This window comes from Tenrec ecaudatus, chromosome 16 (assembly GCF_050624435.1).
Source record: "Tenrec ecaudatus isolate mTenEca1 chromosome 16, mTenEca1.hap1, whole genome shotgun sequence".
In the NCBI taxonomy this organism is placed as follows: Eukaryota; Metazoa; Chordata; class Mammalia; order Afrosoricida; family Tenrecidae; genus Tenrec; species Tenrec ecaudatus.
In genome coordinates, this window is record NC_134545.1 from 62395351 (window position 1) to 62416263 (window position 20913).

Below are 20913 nucleotides of genomic sequence, written 5' to 3' on the forward strand. Positions count from 1 at the left end.
ATTGGAAAAAACATTACTCACTCCATGCAATTCCATTCCCTGCCATAACATTGCTGTGACAAACCGGCATCCCTGTCTCCTGTCCGGCTGCACAGGCTGCCTTTTTGGAGGCTGCCTCCCAGAGCCCCAAGAATTGCCTTTGCCAGCCAGTTTTCAAACAGAGGTGGATGCTGCAGTCTTCAGTCAAAGAAAGGCCTTTTGGACCGTGTTAGTCCGGGTAGACTAGAGAAACAAATTCACAAACACGTCTATGTATATAGGGGAGAGGTTTATATACAAGAGCAATTGAACATTGAGAAAACCTCCCAGCCCAGTCCAGATCAAGTCCATAAGTCTGATATTAGCCCATATGTCTGATACCAATCTATAAAGTTCTCTTCAGAATCATGAAACACCTGCAATGCTGCCGAATGTAGAAGATCACAGGCCAGTGGGTAGAAGGGCTTTAGATCCAGTGTCATTGGAAACATCTCAGTGCTGGCAGGGGTCTCAGCATCAGGGTGGGTCCATGTGTCTTGTCAGCTGCTATGTCTCCCAGGGTGTGAGCAGAGAGTCTCTCCCCTCCAAGGTGGAAGTACTGGATTTCCCAGAATTCTCAGGAGAAAGCCATGCCCCTGCAGAAGCCTCATTGGCTGTGATCTGATTGACAAGCTAGACTCCACCCCTAGACTCTTAATCCTACCTACATAACAAACGATTATATGTCTACCACATGGACCAAGACCTATTCACAGTGGCACTATCCATTAATTGCCCAATTCTAGGGTCTGGAAAATGGAGCCCTGGTGGTATAGTGGTTATAAGTTGAGCTGAGATCTACATGGTCGGCAGTTCAAAAGCACCAGCAGCAACTAGGGAGAAAGACTGGGCTTTTCATTCATATAAATAGTTACAGTCTCAACAAAAAAGTGGGTGGAGACAGTCATCGGACAGTGTAAGATAGGACAAAATAATAATTTATAAATTATCAAGGGTACATGAGGGAAGGGGGAGCTGTCAGGGAGGGGTAAAATGAGGAGCTGATACCAAGGGCTCAAGTAGAAAGCAAATGTTTTGAGAATGATGAGGACAACAAATGTACAAATGTACAAATGTACAAATGTGCTTGAGCCCCCAATAAAATGATTTTTTTAAGTTACAGTCTCACAATGGATGTATGTGTGGATTGTGGAAAGAACTGTACTAGCTAGCAATAAAATTGTTTTTTTTAAAAAAAAAGAGTTACAGTCTCATAAACCCGCAGCAGGTCAACAGGTCGCTATGAGACAGTATCAACTCCATGGCAGTGAATTTTTCTTTCTTTTTTTTTTTTTTTGAGGAAAAAGTAAAAATTCCATTTTCTTTTCCTTAAAGAAAACATTGCTCACTGCTCAGAGAGAAACCCAGCAGTTCGCTCCTCAGTTGTAAAGCGTTACAATTGCACTGGTTCTTGATGAAGTGCTCTGAACTAGAAAAAGGAGAAACCTTACTTATACCTGACTCTCAGCGTGAAGGTGGCACGTTATTAAGTCCAATCCCAGCTAACAAGTCATTTATTCTATTAAGAATTTCATTCTGCTGTGAAGATAAGAAGCTACGTTAGCAGTGCTTCTGAAGTACACAGTGAATCAACTCAAAAAAGAGAGCCAGGAAAACGTATTTAACAACAAAGTAGAAGACATTTTTACAGGGTTTGGGAGGTGATGTACTAAATGAAGCCCTCTAAGAAACCCAGCTATGCCTTAAATTATAATCCTTATCCTCAAAGATAGACTTACTGAAATGATCATGCATGTCCACTAGTGGAATGCCAGGTAAAATTATATGTTCCCCAAAAGAGACCCAGAAAAACAAGACAGCAGGAGTCCTGAGGGTCACACAATTACAGGTGGTTGTAGAAAAGACTGCCAAGAAGTGGTGTCCTTCAGACAAGGAGGATTTGGAGCGAGGATAAAGTAGGGAGGTATCCAGGTAAATAGAAGGTGGGCTAAGCCAAGACACAAGCAAATGGGAGGCTTTTGCTCAGAGTTGCCAGGAGTTTGTTTACTGGAGTAGACAGACAGACAGACAGGGAGAGGGAGAGGTCAAGTTAGACCAGTGCAGCAGGGGGCGATTGTGGATGGCTTTACTTATTTATTTAAAGATCACTTTATTGGGAGCTCTTACAACTCTTATAACATTCCATACATCAATTGTATCAAGCATATTTGTACATATGTTGCCATCATCATTTTCTAAACATTTATTTTCTATTTGAGCCCTTGGTATCAGCTCCTCTTTTTTACCTCTCTCTCTACCCACCCCCACTCCCACCCCTGTGATCTTTTGATAAATTATAACTTATTATTGTTTTCAGGTCTTATATCGTCCCCTGTCTCGCTTCATCTCCGTTTATGTTCATCCACCTGGGGGTGGGGGGTGGGTTGGATGGCTTTAAATGCTAGCTTGAGGAATTTAGATTTGATTGGGCAAAAATGACAATTACTGAAGATGTTTTTGGACCACGGGGCATCATGATAATTTTACCCGAGCTGTTCCCCCTCTTTTCTTGGGGAGCAAACTTGTATACATTTTTACCTAATACTTTAGTCTTTGTGGGTATGTGTTATCAGCCTTGGTGGTGCTGTGGCTTAAGCACAGAATTGCTAGCCACACGGTCAGTGATTCAAACCCCCCAGCAAGTCCGCGGGAGGAAGGTGTAGCCCTCGGTTCTCCCAGGGCCTTGCAGTGGTCCGACCCGGATAGGATTTCGAAGAGTTACACTCACGTGGAGGGCAACAGGTTCAACATTTGCTTTGTTTTGCTTGTAGAATTTTTTTTTTCTGGTTGTTACTCATTTTCAACTAGTCTGTCTCTGAAGGACAAGATCTATAGTAAGACATAATTGAATCTTCCAGAAGAGTAAATTCAGTACCTGTGCCCATGAAAGTTGCTTAATTAAAAAATCATTCAGTAAATTATTTCATTTAATGAGTAACTGAATGTTTTTTTTCTTAAGTCGTCATTTTCTAACAAATATTTTCTAATTATTTAGTTTTTAAATATTTCAGATAATTGTGTTTTTAATAATTTTATTGGGGGTTCTTACAGCTCTTATGACAATCCATATATCAATTGTATCAAGCACAATTGGGCGTATGTTGCCATGATCATTTCCAAAATATTTTCTTTCTACTTGAGACCTTGGTATCAGCTTCTCTTTTTGCCCTTTCTCGCACCACCCTCCTACCCTGGTGAATCCTTGATGATTTATAAATTATTTTTATTTTCATATTACACGCCATCCACTGTCTCCCTTTACCACATTTCTGTTGTTCACCCCCCTGGGGAGGGAGGTAATTATTTGAATTTAAATCCCTGCCTTTGTCAACCTTTCCGTTTCAGGGTAACTACCTCTGACTCAAAGCCTAAGAAACTAATTCAAAATGCAAATAATTGGCTTTTTCAATAAAAAATAGGTCTTAAGTCAGTATTGGCTAAATGTGAATCATGAAACGGGAGATCCATTTCAGAGTCTGACTGTAAATCAGTTGGTCTTAGCTCTGTCTTCCTGATGTTGCAAACTGAACATGTTACATGGACTTCGACACTAGTTCCCCACTACCTGGAAACGGTCCAGCAGCGGGGCCAGCGCCACCTGTGCAGGCCGACAGGCATGACACCTCTCCTGCTAGGATCTTGGCTCTTTGGAAAGCCATGCATCTCTGAACATTGTCAGAGCAAACAAGCAGATCATCCAAAGGACTCAGCTGCTTGCGAACATCAAAAACAAGAGAAGGGACAAAAAGCCCTCTCCTGCCGTCAGGTGGATTCAGCTCAGAGCCACCCGATAGGCTGAAGCAGAAATGCCCCGGGGCTGCGAACGTGGTCAGTCTATGGAAACTGCGCATCTTTCTCCCCAGAGGGGCTGTGGCTTCACCCGGCTGCTCTGCTACATCACCAAGCTCCATAGGTACTTGAACCAGTGTGTCAAATACTGCAGTAAAACTGCAGTTGAAAGAGCTCTGCTTCAGAAAGCTCTTTGCAGCTCAACTAGCGCTGATGGAGTTTAGTCAGCCGGCTGCCACTAAAGCAAGGTGCTGAAGGGGACAATGGCTAGAATAATGATATTCGTGTTCTTCCACCGGTAATGATTGGTCTTTCTAGTTAGCTAGCACCTATCCTTACAGGGTCTTTAGATTTTTATAGCCTTTAATAGCCCATTTATTTTTTTAAGTTTACTATATAAATAAAAGGCTCTAAAGTGTAGGTAAAGGGTGGGTAAGGAAGAGGGTTGGGGTTTGACCGCAGCACCTCCGACATCTGATTGCAAAGAACGTACTGGCCGCTCCACTACAGTTCTGTGCGTAGCCTAGACATTCTTGGGTGAACATTTTAACTTGTTTGAACCTTAGATTCTTTCATTTCAGAATGAAAATTCTAGGACGGCTTCAAGAAGTTCATGGAACACCTCTGTTCTCTTTTCACTGCACTTTTCCACAAGTTTTTTATAGCCCCCCTTTGCATGCTTTCCTTCCAGGGGTAATTGTAAAGATGAGATGATATGCATGTCTTTAATTTGAATTTAAATAATTTTTTAAAGGGAAGAGATCAGGGTATAGATAAACCAAGTTTGACCAAGAGAAAATTGTTGAAGCTGAGTGTACAATGCATAAGACTGCGTTAGAATTTCCAAGCTACTGGAATCTGAAATATGCTTGAATTTTTCCGTACTGAAAAAGTTTTAAAGATACAATCAATAAAAATGTCTGTAAGAATACTTTACTTTGAAGAATTCAAGTGTTTTGGGTTGAGATTGATTTTTCTCTTCCCAAGCCAAACCCACTGCTTTTGAGTCAATTAGAATTTCTTTTCCTTATTATCATTTTTATTTTAAAAGTAGGGAAGTGAATAATATGCCAAACCCAATTCAAAGCCAAAATAATTTGTTGAAAATGTAAATACTTTAAACTATGGGTAGCAATTTGTTTGGGGGAAGATGCAGCTCAAGGATAGTTAGGATGGGATAGTTATTTTTTGATGTGAGCATCTTCCTCTCTTAAGCAGTGGCGTATATTCAGAAGTGAAAGCAAAATTTTTGATTTATTAAATTTAGTTCATTAAAGACAATCACTTTGTTTTAAGGTCTGTGTGCCATTTGTGTGTGTGTTGGAATGTTGAATGTGGTTATTGTGTTATTTCTTTTTCAGATTTTTTTCTGTCTTTTATTGAAAAGACATTTACATCTTATACTCTTTTGGTTCTTAGATTTATTTTATTTTAGCAAAATTTTGTTTCTATTTGAAAGGCTATTACTGCTCTACTTTGACTTATGGAATAAATGTTTTAAATGACTGTACAAGGCAGTCTATTTAAACACTCTCAAAGACTATTCAGATCAGTCTGCTTAATGTTCACAACTCAAATTTCATTTTGTAAAGATGTTTGAAATGAATTTGGCTAGTAGTTTACCTTATATGTTAGAAGACAATTTTGCCGATTGCGGATCTGCTTACATAATCTGGACAGTCATTTGAACGCACTAGATCAAAGTTCAATGTATTTTAAAATGTAGTCATCCTAAGGGTAGACATGAAGTGTCAGACACACACAGACGAAACCGCACTGCTATGGAGTCAGTTCTGACAGATCCTGGCAATGTGGAGCAGACTAGAACTGCCCATTTGGGTTCCCATAACTGTATCTCATGCGAACAGACGGCTTCATCGCTAGACCATGGGCTGTATGGGCGGGTTCAAACTGCCCCACCAGGAGCACACCATGTTACCAGGGCTCCTTCGTGTCAAACACAGTAACCTTCCAATTGTGGAACTTGGTTCAAAAGCTTAGAGACCTCATGCACGGTTTTAGGTGAATAAATTCCCACTTCCTGTCTGAGAGTTACAGATTTTCTTCACCACCTACCTTTTGTCAGAGAAACTATTAGAGCTGAAGACTAATTTTTAATTTGTAATAAATGTTTTTGACCTGGACCAAGCAACTCTGGGCCACAGTGTGCTATAAACCCAAAATAGTCAGGCACTCCACGGGAAGAAAGGAGGGAAAGGTTTATAAATCAAGAAGGCACCCCGGGAAAATGGTTTTAAAGAAGGAGGATGTTAAAGACTTCATCAAGCTTATTATTTATAAATAGCATAAAGGGGGTTCAAATAAAACGTAGTCACGAATGCAGCCAGTTGGCGAGGACGGGCTCTCCCTGACAATCATGGGGACAGTCTCAGGCGTTGCTACCTAGCTGTGGAGCGCGCTGTGTCACAGGAAGCGGGCAGCCATTGCCCGGGGGTCAGTTCGGAGCAGGTTCTCCAAAGTCTTTGAGGCCGCTCTGCTTGTTCACACTTTGCTGTCGCTGCTCGGGCGCTTTGGTCTGTTCTCCTGCGTGTTGCCGCCGTGTACCGCAGAACAAATCACTGCCCGGTCCTGTGCCGTCCTCAGGTTTTCTCCGGTGGAGCCGTTACTGCAGGGCCTACTCCCTGAGGGCCTTCATCTTTGGGGCTGCCCTTGAACATGACCAAGCATGCTGTCCTTTTCTAGTGACTGGCCTCTCATGCCCACGTGCCCAAATGCAAGAGATGCGGCTCGCCGCCCTGGCCTCTAAGGAGCATTCTAGCTGCCCTTCGTCCAGGACAGATTTGTCGGTTCCTTGGACAATCCATGGTGCTTTTGACGTCTTCGCCAGCACCGTAATTCAGAAGTTAGGCTTCAGCAAGTCCAGAGGAAACTATGCGTTTACTTTGACCTTTAACAGCAGTGCTCTCCCTCACCCCCCCCCCCCCAACGTTCTACAGCAGGGATCCCACCTTCCTCAGGCCGCGACCCTGTAATACAGGTCCTCATGAGGCGGTGACCCCCAACCGTAACATTATTTTCATTGCTACTTCATCACTGTAATTTTGCTACTGTTATGAATCATCATGCAAATATCTGAGATGCAGGCTGTATTTTCATTGTTAGAAATTGAACACAATGAAAGCATAGTGATTGATCACACATACAATATGGAGTTGTATATTTTGGAATATTTATTTCTAATAACAAATCAATGAAATTTTGTCTTGAAGCATGGTGGAGCATGGGTAACAATCTTCATGCCGGGTACTCGTATGTGGACATAGCTGCATGTCTTTTCAGATGGTCTTAAGGGACCCCTGTAAAAGGGTCATTTGACCCTAAAGGGGTCACGACCTGCAGGTTGTGAACCACTGATCTACAGGATGTTTTAGATATTAATGCTTATGATAAAACTACAAGACTCAAGTGATTGAAAGCAATTCTTTTGCCTTAAATGGCTTTAACTACAAGGAGCATCCACATTGTTATTAGGTAAGGGTTGGCCTGTTAACAGCAAAGTCAGTGGTTCAAACCCGACAACCTTTCTGAAGGAGGAAGATGAGGCTCTCGGCTCTCATAAGAATGGACAGTTTTGGAAATCCTGTAGATTCGACTTGACGGTGGGGGGGCTTTTTCATGTGCTTTGTTTTGAGTTTCAAGTCCATTGCTTTCAGTGAAAAATTGGGACTTGATCACGTTGTCTTCTGATTGAAAGAATTGGGATTGTTGTCATGCCAGGAACTCATAAGACCGATATTAACAAAAATGTGAATAAAATTCCACAGCATTTGCATTTATGAAAACAGAATAATTAGGAATGGCATTGATGCTGAGCTGGTGTCATTCCTGTATCATAATGAGAACCAGGGGGATGGGGGGGGACCAACTCAATAAGGGACTATTTTTTAATAAAATTTACCCTTGTTTAATTATATATGTATTATTAAACCTAGTTTCTCTATTTTGATCAATCATTTTCAGATAATTTAATGTTAATTTTAAGCAGAAAATTAATTTTAGAGACTTAGACTCTTGTATACTCAGGAAACTTAGGTTTATATAATTATGTGGTGAATAAATATGATAGGTAATCAATAAGAATATAAAGTTTCATGTCCATAAAATCATCTAGGAGAAATACAATGGAAGTAGACATATGGGAAGAAAAATGAACAATGTAAAGATTTATTACAGATCCCAATTTAAAAATTTTATTCATGCATTCTTTTAAATGGTGGGTCTGAAATTACTGTGGTGTTTCAATGGCTATACTCAGAAGGGTAATGGAACTCTGATATTTTAAAAGGTCAGTATTCTGATGTGTGGGAAATCAGCACACTTTGAAACTACTTAGATGTATGAAAATTTGAATTTTCAACTTTAAAATATGAATTTACAAGATAGACAAGAGGGCTTTAAAAAGCTTGTGGAAGTTGAATTTCACCAGAAACTTTTGAAGCCTCCTCGTATGGGCAAACATTTGAAGCGCGTTGCTCATCAGAATGTTGGTGCGGATTTTTAAAGAAAATGTCTGCAATTCTAGAATTTACCAGGAAATCTAACCAAAGGTTGTTTTTGTTCAACAGGACGGTCTGACGCCGCTGCACTGCGGGGCCCGGAGCGGCCACGAGCAGGTGGTGGAGATGCTGCTGGATCGAGCTGCCCCCATTCTCTCAAAAACCAAGGTAACTTCAGCCTGGGTTTGGGGCACCATGCTGTATTTAGCTTTGTATTTGTCTCCTTGTTATGTTTAGACCACATTGGAAGTTATACGGTTTGAATTTAGCAATTAGAATTGCCTTCAAATCCGTTTGGATTGATGAAACCTGTAGAGAGAATGCTTATTCCACTAAGTTGTACTTTCTGTATTATTTCAGGAACATGGATTGCTTGATTTTATTTTAGAAAAATTTTTATAACTCAAATAATTGCTTATTGGGAAAAGAAAGATAAAAATATTGAGTTTCTTTACATTCTCTCTTTCTCTAGTCCCTCAGTTTCTTTTTTCCCCCAGAATAATATTTTTATTGACATATCTTATTCGTTTCAATATATCCCTTCCCATACAGTTCTGTTGCTCAGTCCCAGGTGGGGCTATGCAGTCATCAATGTTACCAACTCCCCTGTCCCACCCCTCTGTCTCCCACCCCAACTTCCCATATCAGGGAACCCTTACCCTGTCAGTAGCTCTGAGGGGTCATCTGTCTTGACTACCATGTACCAAGTGATCTTAAATGCACAAGTGAACATACACAAGTCTACCATGACCAATGAGGTATGTCGTGTATGGACCATATTAGTAAGGGGGGGGGAATTTTAAAGAACTAGAGGGTAGTTTGGTGGTTCATCAGTGCCTTGTCGCACACTGGCTTTATCCTGCATTTCTTGAGGTCCTTCTAAGAGGCACTGTCCAGTTGTCTTGCTGGTGGACTTTGTTTCTCCATGACATCCACTCCTCTTCATATCAATATGGATGCGGTTTTTGAACTTCTGATACCTCTTCCTGTCGACACCTCGTGATCACACAGCCTGGTGTGCTTCTTCCAAGTGGGCTTTGTTGCTTCCCTGCTAGATGGCCAATTGTTTAAGTCCAAGCCTTTAAGAATAAATGAATAAAATTTGGAACGTGCCAACTTCATGCTAATCACTACTGTTTTTACTAAACCAGCGATTAAAAATAATAAAGCGCCTTACCTGCAAAGCATTATGAAACCAATGCAAGCGCATCCTGCCCCTACCTCTATTCTGCCCAATCTTCCCCAGCACTTCTGGTAAAGACCGTACAGGACCAGTGTGGGCTGAACAGGCTCATCACCTGTTTTAAAACACTGCTTACACTAACAAGCCAGTGGCGGTCATGGCCCCCACAGGATCACACAGCTGCTTTGCTGTGTTTGTGAAGTTTGTGAAGACACCTTAGCCTTTTGCCTGCTGAGATCATATGTGATATTTTCTTGGTAATTTGATATTTCTGACCGATGTGGGTTCTTTTTTCTTTCGTTGAGTATTCTGTGAGATTCAACTGTTTGTGTTATTTCTTTGGTAATTATTACCCTCGAATTTCATTATTGTCGTTAGGTTTGTTTTTGATAAAACTATTAATTCAATATCAGATATTATGATTTTTATTCTTGGCTTGTCCCACCTTTTCTCTGCTATCATGCATTTCTTTATCTGTTTGTTCTTTTTCTGCAAGATTTCCTTGACTTTTATCTCCCCTCTTTTTAATGTTGAAGAACTCCCCACCCCCGATTCTCTGATAGCCTTTTAAAATAATCAAAGGTTCACGAGGGAGGGAGGAGCAGGGAGGGAGGGGAAAAATGAGGAGCAGATGCCAGGGGTTTAGGTGGAGAGCAAATGTTTTGAGAATGATGAGGGCAATGAAGGTACAAATGTGCTTGACACAATGGATGTATGTATGGATTGTGATAAGAGTTGTATGAACCTCTGATAAAATGATTTTTTAAATCTGTTCTTGTTTAATAGCTGCAATGTCTTTCTTAAATTATCCAAGAATATTCAAGTTGTATGTTTGGTTTTTGGTCTCACCTGTTTCCACAGGTTTCCTTTTATTTCTTTATTTGACTTTGTCGTGTTTCTTGGCGGTCTCCGTGAACATAAATGGGAGGCACGACCTTTGGGCAGAAGCCCTGTGAGAGTGTAGGCAGCGCTTACATCGGCCCAATGGCAGAGGTTTAGCTCTATCTCTTAAACCAAGTAGTACGCTGGGGTCATATTCTATTGATTCATGGGAACCTATTATGTATATCAATTCCCAATTCTTTATTTATTTTAAGTCATCTTCTTGGGGGCACTTACAGCTCTTACCACAATCCATTCAGATTTCCATTGTGTCAAGCACGTGTGTACATTTGTTGCTATCATCATTTTCAAAACATTTGCCTTCTACTTGAGCCCTTGGTATCAGCTCCTCATTTTTCCCCTCCGTCCCCCACCCTCCCTCCCTCGTGAACCCTTGATAATGTATAAGTTGTTATTATTTTTTATTCTCAGTTCTACATTCAGTGAAGTATATGGGTGTATTGAAATTGGTCCTCGCTCGACTATTAACACCACAGAAATCAGCAACAGTTATACATGGCCTTCTTTATTTGAAGAGCCAATTTTTAATTTTTGTCTGCATTTTTCTCCCTGCTTCACCACTGTAAATACCATCTTATAAGTATCTCCGTTCACTTGTTGGTTTCCTGGTTCTTTTCAGTGGAGGGAAAGCAGGAACAGTAGCCCAAGTACCCGGAGCTGTCTGTGCCCACCACATAGGTGGCAGTCCATAAATACTGCATGACGATGATTAAGTGAATGGGTGTATTCCTACCTGTACAACGGTCTACCTAATTCTGCAGACCTCTTCTCTTACTGAACGCAGGGAACTTGAAGAAGATGCCCCGCGTCATCAGGCCCTTCCATATGACAGATGGTATATTATTATCCCTCTTGTCCAGCCTCAAAGACCTGATGGTCCCCACCCTGTCTCCTTATTTTCTCTGTCGTAGAGAAATGTCCCATTACTGGTACTACCTCTCATTTCTATCCTTCCCTGTGCCATTTGGTCTCTCAGATTTTGTTTTTCTGTTTACTTTGCGTTTTCCTCTAAGACGGTATCAAAACATAAAGCAAAGCAATGTCTTGGCAGGAAGTAGACCAGCACATCTGCCCTTCGTGGTGGCAGTATCTCACATGGGAAAATGTGCCCACCCTTTATTGCTTCCACTTCGGTTTAAAGCGTTTGAGAGGCGTTTTTGTGTGACACAGAAATACCCTGATTGACTGGCACCCTATGAAGCCCCTGCTGCGTCTGCAGAGGCTCCCGCCGGAGCACAGGGGCTTTACAACCAGGGCCGCTCCTTGAAGGCGCACCAGTGGTTTCCAGCTGCAGCTGGGCGTTGATAACGTCATGGGAGTGGCTAACGGGAAACGTACTTTGAAAAACCGTCGCACCTTTTTAACAACTGCTCTCACGGATACTATCGGAGGAGCTAACTCGGTCCAGACTGTTCCGAAATACTGATCTCATCAGCACATAGCTAGTGTATCGTGATCTTCAAAGTCCATGGACAAACAGCTACATTGGAAAGGGAATTTGCTGTCAACGCACTTTCTGTTCCCCAAACATAAGTTAGGGGGCAGTCATGAAGAGGCGCTCCCTTGCAGAGTGCTCTCCTTTGCCTTTCTGTTGGGAAGAAGCGCGTCTGAGAGGCATGACGCCTTAATCTCTTGTCTTTGCCACCATCGTTGGGAAACATGCCTTGGATGCTGTCATTGTTAAGGATTAATTTAATGTAGTGCGCACCCCGCTCATTTCTTACCCCTGCCCTGTACATGAACGTTTAACTCAGCTTCTCTCGTGCATTTTAACTGTTAGGGAACACAGTTGACTAACAAATTTAAACCAAAAAAAATGGAGCTCCCTGCCATTGAGTTCACTCTGACTCCTGGCGACCCTATAGGACAGGGGAGAAGGGCCCGCACGGCTTTCGGAGGCTGACTCTCTGCAGCGGAAAATGGGGTTTCCAACTGCTGAGCCTGAGAGCAATTGTGCTGAGTGAGTGAGTGAGTTACTGCTGGGTCCTCCTAATCACAGCCGCATGGGGGCAGCAGACTGATGGAAATGAAATGCCTGTGTGCAGACATTTTCAAAGATGGCAGCGATACGTGATTTCCCATGTCGAGTGGTAGTCATGTTTAAAGACGTGAATGTAAATATCCATGGAATTCATACAAAACCGCCCCTGGCTTTGTTTTTATCATGTTCAGCCTATGATTATGCAAAGGCTTTGGGCCATGTGGGTCAAAATAAAACCTGTGGATACTCGTGTATAAGGCGCGTTTTTGAGCACATTTTAACATAAAAACTGCATTAAAAATGTGCTCTAAAACATTTCAATTTACTCGTGTCAACACTGCACATAGACCAAGAGGAGCCCTTCAATCAGAACGAGGAAATACTGCATGGTTTAAAATCAGATATGTTTATGACTCTTCTTGAGATGATCGAACTATTGAATTGTATGAGATGTGAATAAAGTGCCAATACAACTGTTTTTAAAAAATCTCAGAAGTAAACAAGTGACCACCCAGCTCAGAAGCAACAAAGCCCACATGGAAGAAGCACACCAGCCTGTGTGATCACGAGGTGTTGAAGGATCAGGTATCAGGCATCAAAGAACAAAAATCATATCACTGTGAATGAGGGGGAGTGCAGTGTAGAGACCCAAAGCCTGCAGGCAACTGGACATCCCTTACAGAAGGGTCGCGGGGAGGAGACGAGCCAGTCAGGGTGCAGTGTAGCACCGATGAAACATCCAACTTTACTCTAGTTCCTAAATGCTTCCTCCCCCGCCCACTATCATGATCCCAATTCTACCTTACAAATCTGGCTAGACCAGAGGATGCACACTGGTACAGACAGGAACTGGAAACACAGGGAATCCAGGATAGATGATCCCTTCAGGACCAGTGGTGAGAGTGGCAATACCGGGAGGATGAAGGGAGGGTGGGGCAGAAAGGGGGAACCGATTATAAGGATCTACATGTGACCTCCTCCCTGGGGGATGGATAGTAGAAAAGTGGGTGGAGATATCGGACAGGGAAAGATATGACAAAATAATAATTTATGAATTATCAAGGGTTCATGAGGGAGGTGGGAGCAAGAAGCGAGGGTGGTGAAATGAGGAGCTGAGGCCAGGGGCTAAAGTGGAGGGCAAATGTTTTGAGAATGATGAGGGCAATGAATGTACAAATGTTCTTTACCCAATTGAAGTATGAATGGATTGTGATAAGAGTTGTATGAGCCCCCAATAAAATGATTAAAAAGAGAGAGAAGAAAGACTCATTGTGAGTCTATTGGGAATCGATAATCTCTCTTTGAAAAAGCCTGTGTCTGCTCCCAGGCTAACCATCTGGGCTGTGTAGCTCAGAACCAGCTACAAAGAAGCAAAGAGAATTGAATTGGGCCAAGGAGAACTTTGTAAGGGCACATTTCCAAGGTACCTTGGAGAACCACGGGGGACCCAAAGGGGTTGGATAGCAAAGAAAAAGGAAATAAAAACTTAGTTCCTATACATACCTGTGATACATCTGTCCCTCCCTATGCAACACCGAATGTTTTCCAGATGTCAATAATAAACTATTTCTACATTAAACTAAAGAAAGTCTCAGAGGTGTATCCTGACACATATACTGAGCAAGCAATCTGAGCAGCTGGGCTCGCTGGAGAGGACCACTGCACCAAGATGGGAAGAAGTGCAACCTGTGATATGCAGATGTGACAAGAGGACTAAAAAATTACGGATAAGATCAAAGACTACAGGCAGCCTTCATTGTGACTACAATTCAGTGTTAAGAAAACCAAAATCTTCACCACTAGCCCCCTCAAACAGCCTCATGATAAATGGGGAGAAAAGGTTGAAGTTGTCAAGGATTTGATTTTACTTGGATATATTACCTTTGCACATGGAAGCAGCAGTCAGAAAATCACACAACATATTGCATTGGACAAATCTGCAGAAGATCCATTTAAAGCATAAAAGAGCAGTGAAATCACTTTGAGGACTTAGATGCATCTCCCCCAAGCCACGGCATTGTCAATCCCCTCATAGGCATGGGAAAGTTGCACAGTGAATAAGGAAGACAGGGAACAAATCGATGCGTTTAAATTACGACGTTATCAAAGACTATTGAGAGTGCCGTAGACTGCCAGAGCAACAAACCAATCCATCTTGAAGTAAATCCAGAATGGTCCTTAGAGCGCAGATGACAAATCTAACATTCTTTAGGCAGATTGTCAGGAAATAGCAGTTCGTGGAAAAGGCCACCTTGCTTGGAAGGCAGAAGGTCCGCCCTAAAGAAGACAGACTCACTGAGTCACAGTGGCTCCACCACCAGCGGGGGCTGTGGCCCAGGCCTGGGCAGTGTTTTATTCCGTGTACACAGGGCCACTAGGAGTCTTCGCTGACTCAGTAACACCTGACCACAAATAATAGTAAGCCAAACCCAACCATTAGCCATGGAGTTGATTCTGACTTAGGGTAAGCCATGTACTGAGAGTGGAGCTGTGCACAGTGTTTTCAGTGATTAGAAATTCTTATAAGCACACTGCCCAGTCTTTCTTCCAAGGTGTCTGTGGGAGGATTAGAACTCCCAGCCTTTCAGGTAGGGGTTGAACACTTAACCATTCGTGCCACCCAGAGGGCTCCTTAGGACATACTAGTCCTTGTTAATTGCTCAATGTATATTATTTTTTAATTGGAAAAGGGCATTTTAAAAGTGGGAGTGTAAAAATTAACAAATCCAAAGCAATTGTTGGAACCTTGTTAAAAATAGAAGCTATATTGTATGTGGCAGTTAAAGCTTTCATCTGTCCATATGTATGTTCTGTGTTGGGCGCATTTGCGATGAAAAGTTGAATGAGTAAATTCGGTTGCCTCTTGCGTTCCAGAATGGATTGTCTCCATTGCACATGGCCACGCAAGGCGATCACCTGAACTGCGTCCAGCTTCTCCTCCAGCACAGTGTGCCCGTGGACGACGTCACCAATGACTACCTGACCGCCCTGCACGTGGCCGCGCACTGTGGTCATTACAAAGTCGCCAAGGTTCTCTTGGACAAGAAAGCGAATCCCAATGCCAAGGCCTTGGTGAGTGGCTTGGCCAATAAGTCCCACCTAAATGGCCTTGCAGGCAGCGTGGCACGTGAAGGCATTGCTTTGGGGTGGGTGAAAATGGGAGGTGCTCATTATATAAGGTGTCGATTTCATCTTTTTTTAATAGCTTCTGGAGAATCTATCAAACTTTCTGTCACTGAGACTCACATAGGTGGTCGGGGGAAAGCTTTATCTATGGGTCTCCTAGGGATTCTCTCCTGCAACTGACACCCAAAGGCCAGGCGCTTATCAGAAGTGTGATCGACCTCATCTTCTATTTGTAAAGTTATCATTATGTAAATTAAAAGGTATTTTGAGATATAAAAACTTGAAACAAAATGAGCAAATATTTTATCTTGAGCCTAAAAGGGGTAAGAATTTGCAAGCTGAAATGTTTATTGTCAATCGTGCAAGTTGGGGAAATATTGCCTGTTGGCATCTTTTTCCTATGAATAAAAGTTAAAATTCAGGGCTCCGCTCCACTCTTCACTCCTCAAATGATTTGCTCTTTGGCCTCAACTCCACCGTGCCTTTGATTTCTCAGCAATAAACTCATGCAAATGTCCATTTTACCACAGAATTTTGTTGTAAAAGTATTGAAAGTGTAATAAAACTTCTTAGAATAGTTATTGAATGATATAAGGCAAAAATTCAAACTCACAGACGCTGAGTCTATTCTGACTCATAGTGACCCTTTAGGACAGGGTAGAGCTGTCCCTGTGGGTTTCCTATGACTCTTTACAGGAGTAGAAAGCCCCATCTTTCTCCGCTGGAGTGGATGGTGGAATCGAATTGCTGACCTTGCAGTTGGCAGCCCAGTGCCTACCCCACTACACCACCAGGGTTCCTCTTACCCTGTTTTGGAATGAAAGAGTAAATATGACGGATGCACTTAGGTCATCCTTCACACTCACCTGTCAGTTTAGGTGAACAGCTCTATTCACATCAAAATGAACTTGGCTTTTTATCTGCTGCCCACCAAGTAGTCATGGCTGTTTAGCTTCCTCTGTCACTCAGCCCTTCACATCTTCCCTGGTTGATTTTTCCCTTCTTCCAAAAATATGTAACCGGAGTCAGGTTGGACTATGGTAAATAGTGACTCACAGTTGTCAGTAGGAGCAGCTTCATTTTGGGGTATCTTTTCCTCGGAAAGAAAACGACAACAAGAAAAAGAGGTTAAGAGAGAGAGAAAGGAAAGGAGAAAGGCACCTTGCTTGCTCTGGAGCCTCTGTCGTCTGGCCAAATGCAGGCAGAGCTGATACATGTGACTGCTGCAGGTTTTAAGACATTTCGTAACCTGAATTATATGTGTATTTTATGGATCTCAGTGTGCGCTTTATGGTCCTCCCACTTAATGAGAGAACAAATGATAAAGCCTACCAAGGAAAAGTTACCAAATTATAGGAAAAACAAGTGAGTCACTAACAGTTTTTGAGGAAGAGGCTGCTGTCCAATCACAGAGCTCTATTCACTTGTAGAAGTGGCATGCACCCTGTCTCAGTGGACCCAAGGCGCCCCTGTGTGCCTGATCGGCAGGCTCTGACGCTGGATGGAGCGCTCCCTGAGTCATGACCTCCGTTCTCCCTGGTCGTTTGAATCGCTTTCACTAGAGCAGTTCTTCAAGAACGGTTGACCTGCCCAGTATAGCAAAAGCATCTTTGAATTCTGAGAAAGGCGGAAAAGGAGTTAGCAATCATCGCTCATTTTCCAGTCATGACAAAAGGGCTGGGGAGCTGTTTTCCTCTGACTGGATGTTTCCTCTGACTCAGAAGTTCCGGCCCGGCCGACTGAGCTGAGCTGGGTCCAAGGAAAAGGTCTTGCGAACCAACGTGGAAGGACCTATCATCATTTTGACCTAAAGTTTTTACAGTGAATTCTGGTGTAGGGGCTTGTTGTTTGCTTTGCTAGCCAGTGTTAGCTGAAATGTGTATCTCAATTCTAAAGTAGTACAATTTGATTAGTAATTTGTTAGAAAGCAGATTATTTTATTTGACTAAATACCCAACCCAGTGGTTAAGCACCTCCTCAAACCTTTTAAATATTCTAAGAAATTAAGATTGCCCTTGGTAATGTTCTGGCTGTGAGGATATATGTTTGGGCCCGGCTGTTGACAGTCTGAGTTAGAAATGAGCCAGAGAAAGAAAAGCCCATTCCAAAATAAGTCGTAATTACTGGTACTTCTTGGGATTCTCGGAACAGCTGTACAACCTCTGCTTACCGAAAAATACTCTACTTTCTAGTCAGCACCCTCGTTGTTTTTGCTCCTCTTCAAATCTTTGCAGCACATCTTTTTAGTGAAAAGATTGTACCGACACAGTGGCGTAGGACTTCCATGGGCCACGTCAAGTAAACGTGTCTGTTTGTCCCTTGCAGAACGGCTTTACTCCGCTCCATATTGCCTGCAAGAAGAACCGAATCAAAGTCATGGAGCTCCTGCTGAAGCACGGCGCATCCATCCAAGCCGTGACCGAGGTAAGAAGCAGGGCTGCTGGCGCTGGAGGAGCCGGGCCCCGGCACGGCCTCTGCAACCAGGGCCCTGTCTCGGTGCTCGGTGCAGGACCGATTCAGCCCCTGGAGCAGGGAGGAGACTGGTCTCCAGGAGCAGTGTGTAGGCGAGGAAAAATCCATCACCTTGTCTGGAAACATAACCCAAACATGCTTCATGCGTCCCGCACGCATGGCAGCCTCCATGTGGATGAAATCCAGGAGCATAGAGGTCTTCCACTAGAGGCAGGGCCGCCTTCCTGGGGACGTTGGTCGCAACTGGAGGGTGCTGCTGACATCTAGTGGCTAGAAGCCAGGGATCCTGTTAAACATCCTACAGACACACACAGAAATCCTCCATGTCAAGGCATTTTCTACTGGAAATGTCAAAAGTACAAAGAGACCAGGCGTGATACAACATCTGTGTTTGTAAGTAAGGTTTGCTATGCGTGAAAATCTTTCGTGGCCAGGATACAGAGGTACCTGAAGTCAATAGAAAGCCTCGCCCTAAATTTCTCATACAGGTAAATTATCCAACAGAATGAGGACCGAGCTGTGAACAGAACAAAGCAGGCCTGGACACCCCCACCCACCTTCCCCTCCAGACTCACGTCACAGACCCCCTCCCTTCACGCAAATGCCCTCTACACTTCACCCCTACCTCTGCCTCCTAGCACTGTGGGGCTTCGGGGATCCACCGAGGCGACCGGCCGGGGCTCCTGCCCCCTCCCTGCCGCCCGGGCCAGTTCAGACTTGTAGACGCGTCAGCAGCAACTCCCCCGCTGGTCCGAAAAGCGCCAAATGACAGCAGGGTTCTTTGTCTCTTCTCAGTTTCCCCACGACTGGAAATCTGGACAGCCAGAATTCTTTTTTTAATCTCATTGGTTAGCAGAAAAGTTCCATTTGAAGCATCTTTGATACTTCTTAAATTCCTGTGGAGACTCATCCCCCCTTCTCCAAGAACAAATGAACTTTTTCTAGCCATTTCAGTTGCCGTAATCCAATGGTGAAGGTCATATGTAAACGGAATTAAATTCTGATAAGCCAAGCATGGAAGCACTTCATTAAACAGCGAACCACACTTTTGAACCAACGATTTTACTGGACACTTTGATCTCTTGTAGTTTACTCACTCTTCTAACAGCTTACCATGCTGAGTACATTAAGTGTGGTACAAAATACTCTAGAGTCAATGAAGTTTGTTTTATGACAAACCCTGCTTGTGGGGTGTGTGTGTGGACGTAGGGATCCGAAGTAAACGTAAAGTAGTCTGGTGATAGCAGCCTTAATTATGTCGCCTAACATTTGCCTTAGTTATATTACCTTTAGTTATAACTTTACACATTTTTAAATTATATGACACTATTGGCACGAGTCTGTTCATTTCTTAGCTGGGTGGCTTTGTGGGAGGTTCCCTGGTGCTTTGCTTTGTCCTGAGCACACGACATCCCTTTCTAAAGCACTCAAAGGGTCGGGAAGAGGAGCCGCTCAATTGTCACGATTGTGTGTAAACACACACCAGCCCCCAGCACACTCTGATAAGGAAGACTGTGTGGCCACAGAAAGGAAAAATATACCCACAAGTTATTTTTCTCTAAACGGCTTTTTCACACCTGTCTGCTTCTGTACAAATCACCACCTCTCTCCCTCGTGAATATGCTGCTGTTGCCATTGCTGGATGCTGTGGTGTAGATTCCCACTCACGGTGACCTGTCTGTGCAGAGCCCACCTGCTCCACCGGCTTTCACGGTGTGGCCTTTCAGAAGCAGATTCCCATGCCTGGCGCCCCGGTGCCTCTGTGCGTTTGCTCCGCTGGCCCTTAAACATTTGTGCTCTGAGCAGCTCCAGGTGTGACTTCGGTCTTTCTAGACATGGCTCATCTTTAGGGAGATGATGCTTATTCATTGAGCTACCTGCCTTATTGAATCTGTGATAGGTAACCTGTCCTGATGTCGCTTGGTCTGGTCCAAACACTAGGGGTGCAGTAGATAGATGAATGGATGAGTGGATGAATGGGCGATTGGATGGACAGATGGTCAACAGGCAGGCAAACGCTTACCGTGACTGTCTGGTAAATGAACATTGTTCTCTTTCCTTCAGTCGGGCCTCACCCCTATCCATGTTGCTGCCTTCATGGGGCATGTAAATATTGTATCTCAACTCATGCATCATGGAGCCTCACCAAACACCACCAATGTGGTAAGTACCCTTCTAACAGTGAAAGTCCAATTCCAAGTTATTAAGGAACCGACAAAATTGATTTTTTATTTGCTTATTTTTAATTATATATAGCACTGATTATATTTTGTTTGACTATTTAAAGGACAGGGTTTGAGGTTTAAGACTACCTGTGGTTTCTTTTATTGGTGAGGTAAGATCTGTTCAGTCGTGAGCTGGCCACAAATAGAAGATTGTGAGAACAGAGATTGTTGGTGGTGTTGACTCACCTCACAGGTCCATTTCTAGTGGATGGTCTACTTAGAATACCAAAGTGTTTGTGGAGGGAGACATCCTAAAACTGAAGTAATCAGAAGTATCGAGTGTTGAGGAGGTGGTACAATGCTCCCCATTTGCTTAAGAAGTGATTTCAGGTAACTTCAAAGTCATTTATTGTTAATGTGCTTGACCATGTTCCAGCAAGCTCGTGGAATTCTGGGTGCATAGATTATCGAATGGCGGTGTTTTCCTACCCAAGCGCTGCTCTGTACGCACCCCAAGACACTTCAGAACACAGAGTAGTAACACATCACCCTAGATGGGTGTCTGGCCTCTGTCATTGGTTTACACAATTTTAAGTATGACAAAAACCTTAGCATCTTGAATTACACGCATGAGAACATTCGTTGACATCAAGAACATGAAAGAAACAAAAATAATAGCAGCAGCATTCACAACAGATAAGGCAAGTCGGCGGTCCTTCCCTGAGGGTGGTGGTGGTGTGATGACGGAAAACCCAGTTC

The 20913-nt window shown here is 43.2% G+C and overlaps 1 protein-coding gene across 1 annotated transcript in view; it reads left to right on the forward strand.

Moving 5' to 3' along the window:
- The window catches only part of ANK3 (ankyrin 3), a 367935-nt gene that overhangs the window by 181178 nt on the left and 165844 nt on the right, over window positions 1-20913 (forward strand). Inside the window, exons 9-12 of the mRNA XM_075534954.1 lie at window positions 8394-8492; window positions 15266-15463; window positions 17843-17941; window positions 20054-20152. Of these exons, the coding sequence (XP_075391069.1) occupies window positions 8394-8492; window positions 15266-15463; window positions 17843-17941; window positions 20054-20152 (495 nt within the window). The remainder of the gene's footprint in view (window positions 1-8393; window positions 8493-15265; window positions 15464-17842; window positions 17942-20053; window positions 20153-20913) is intronic.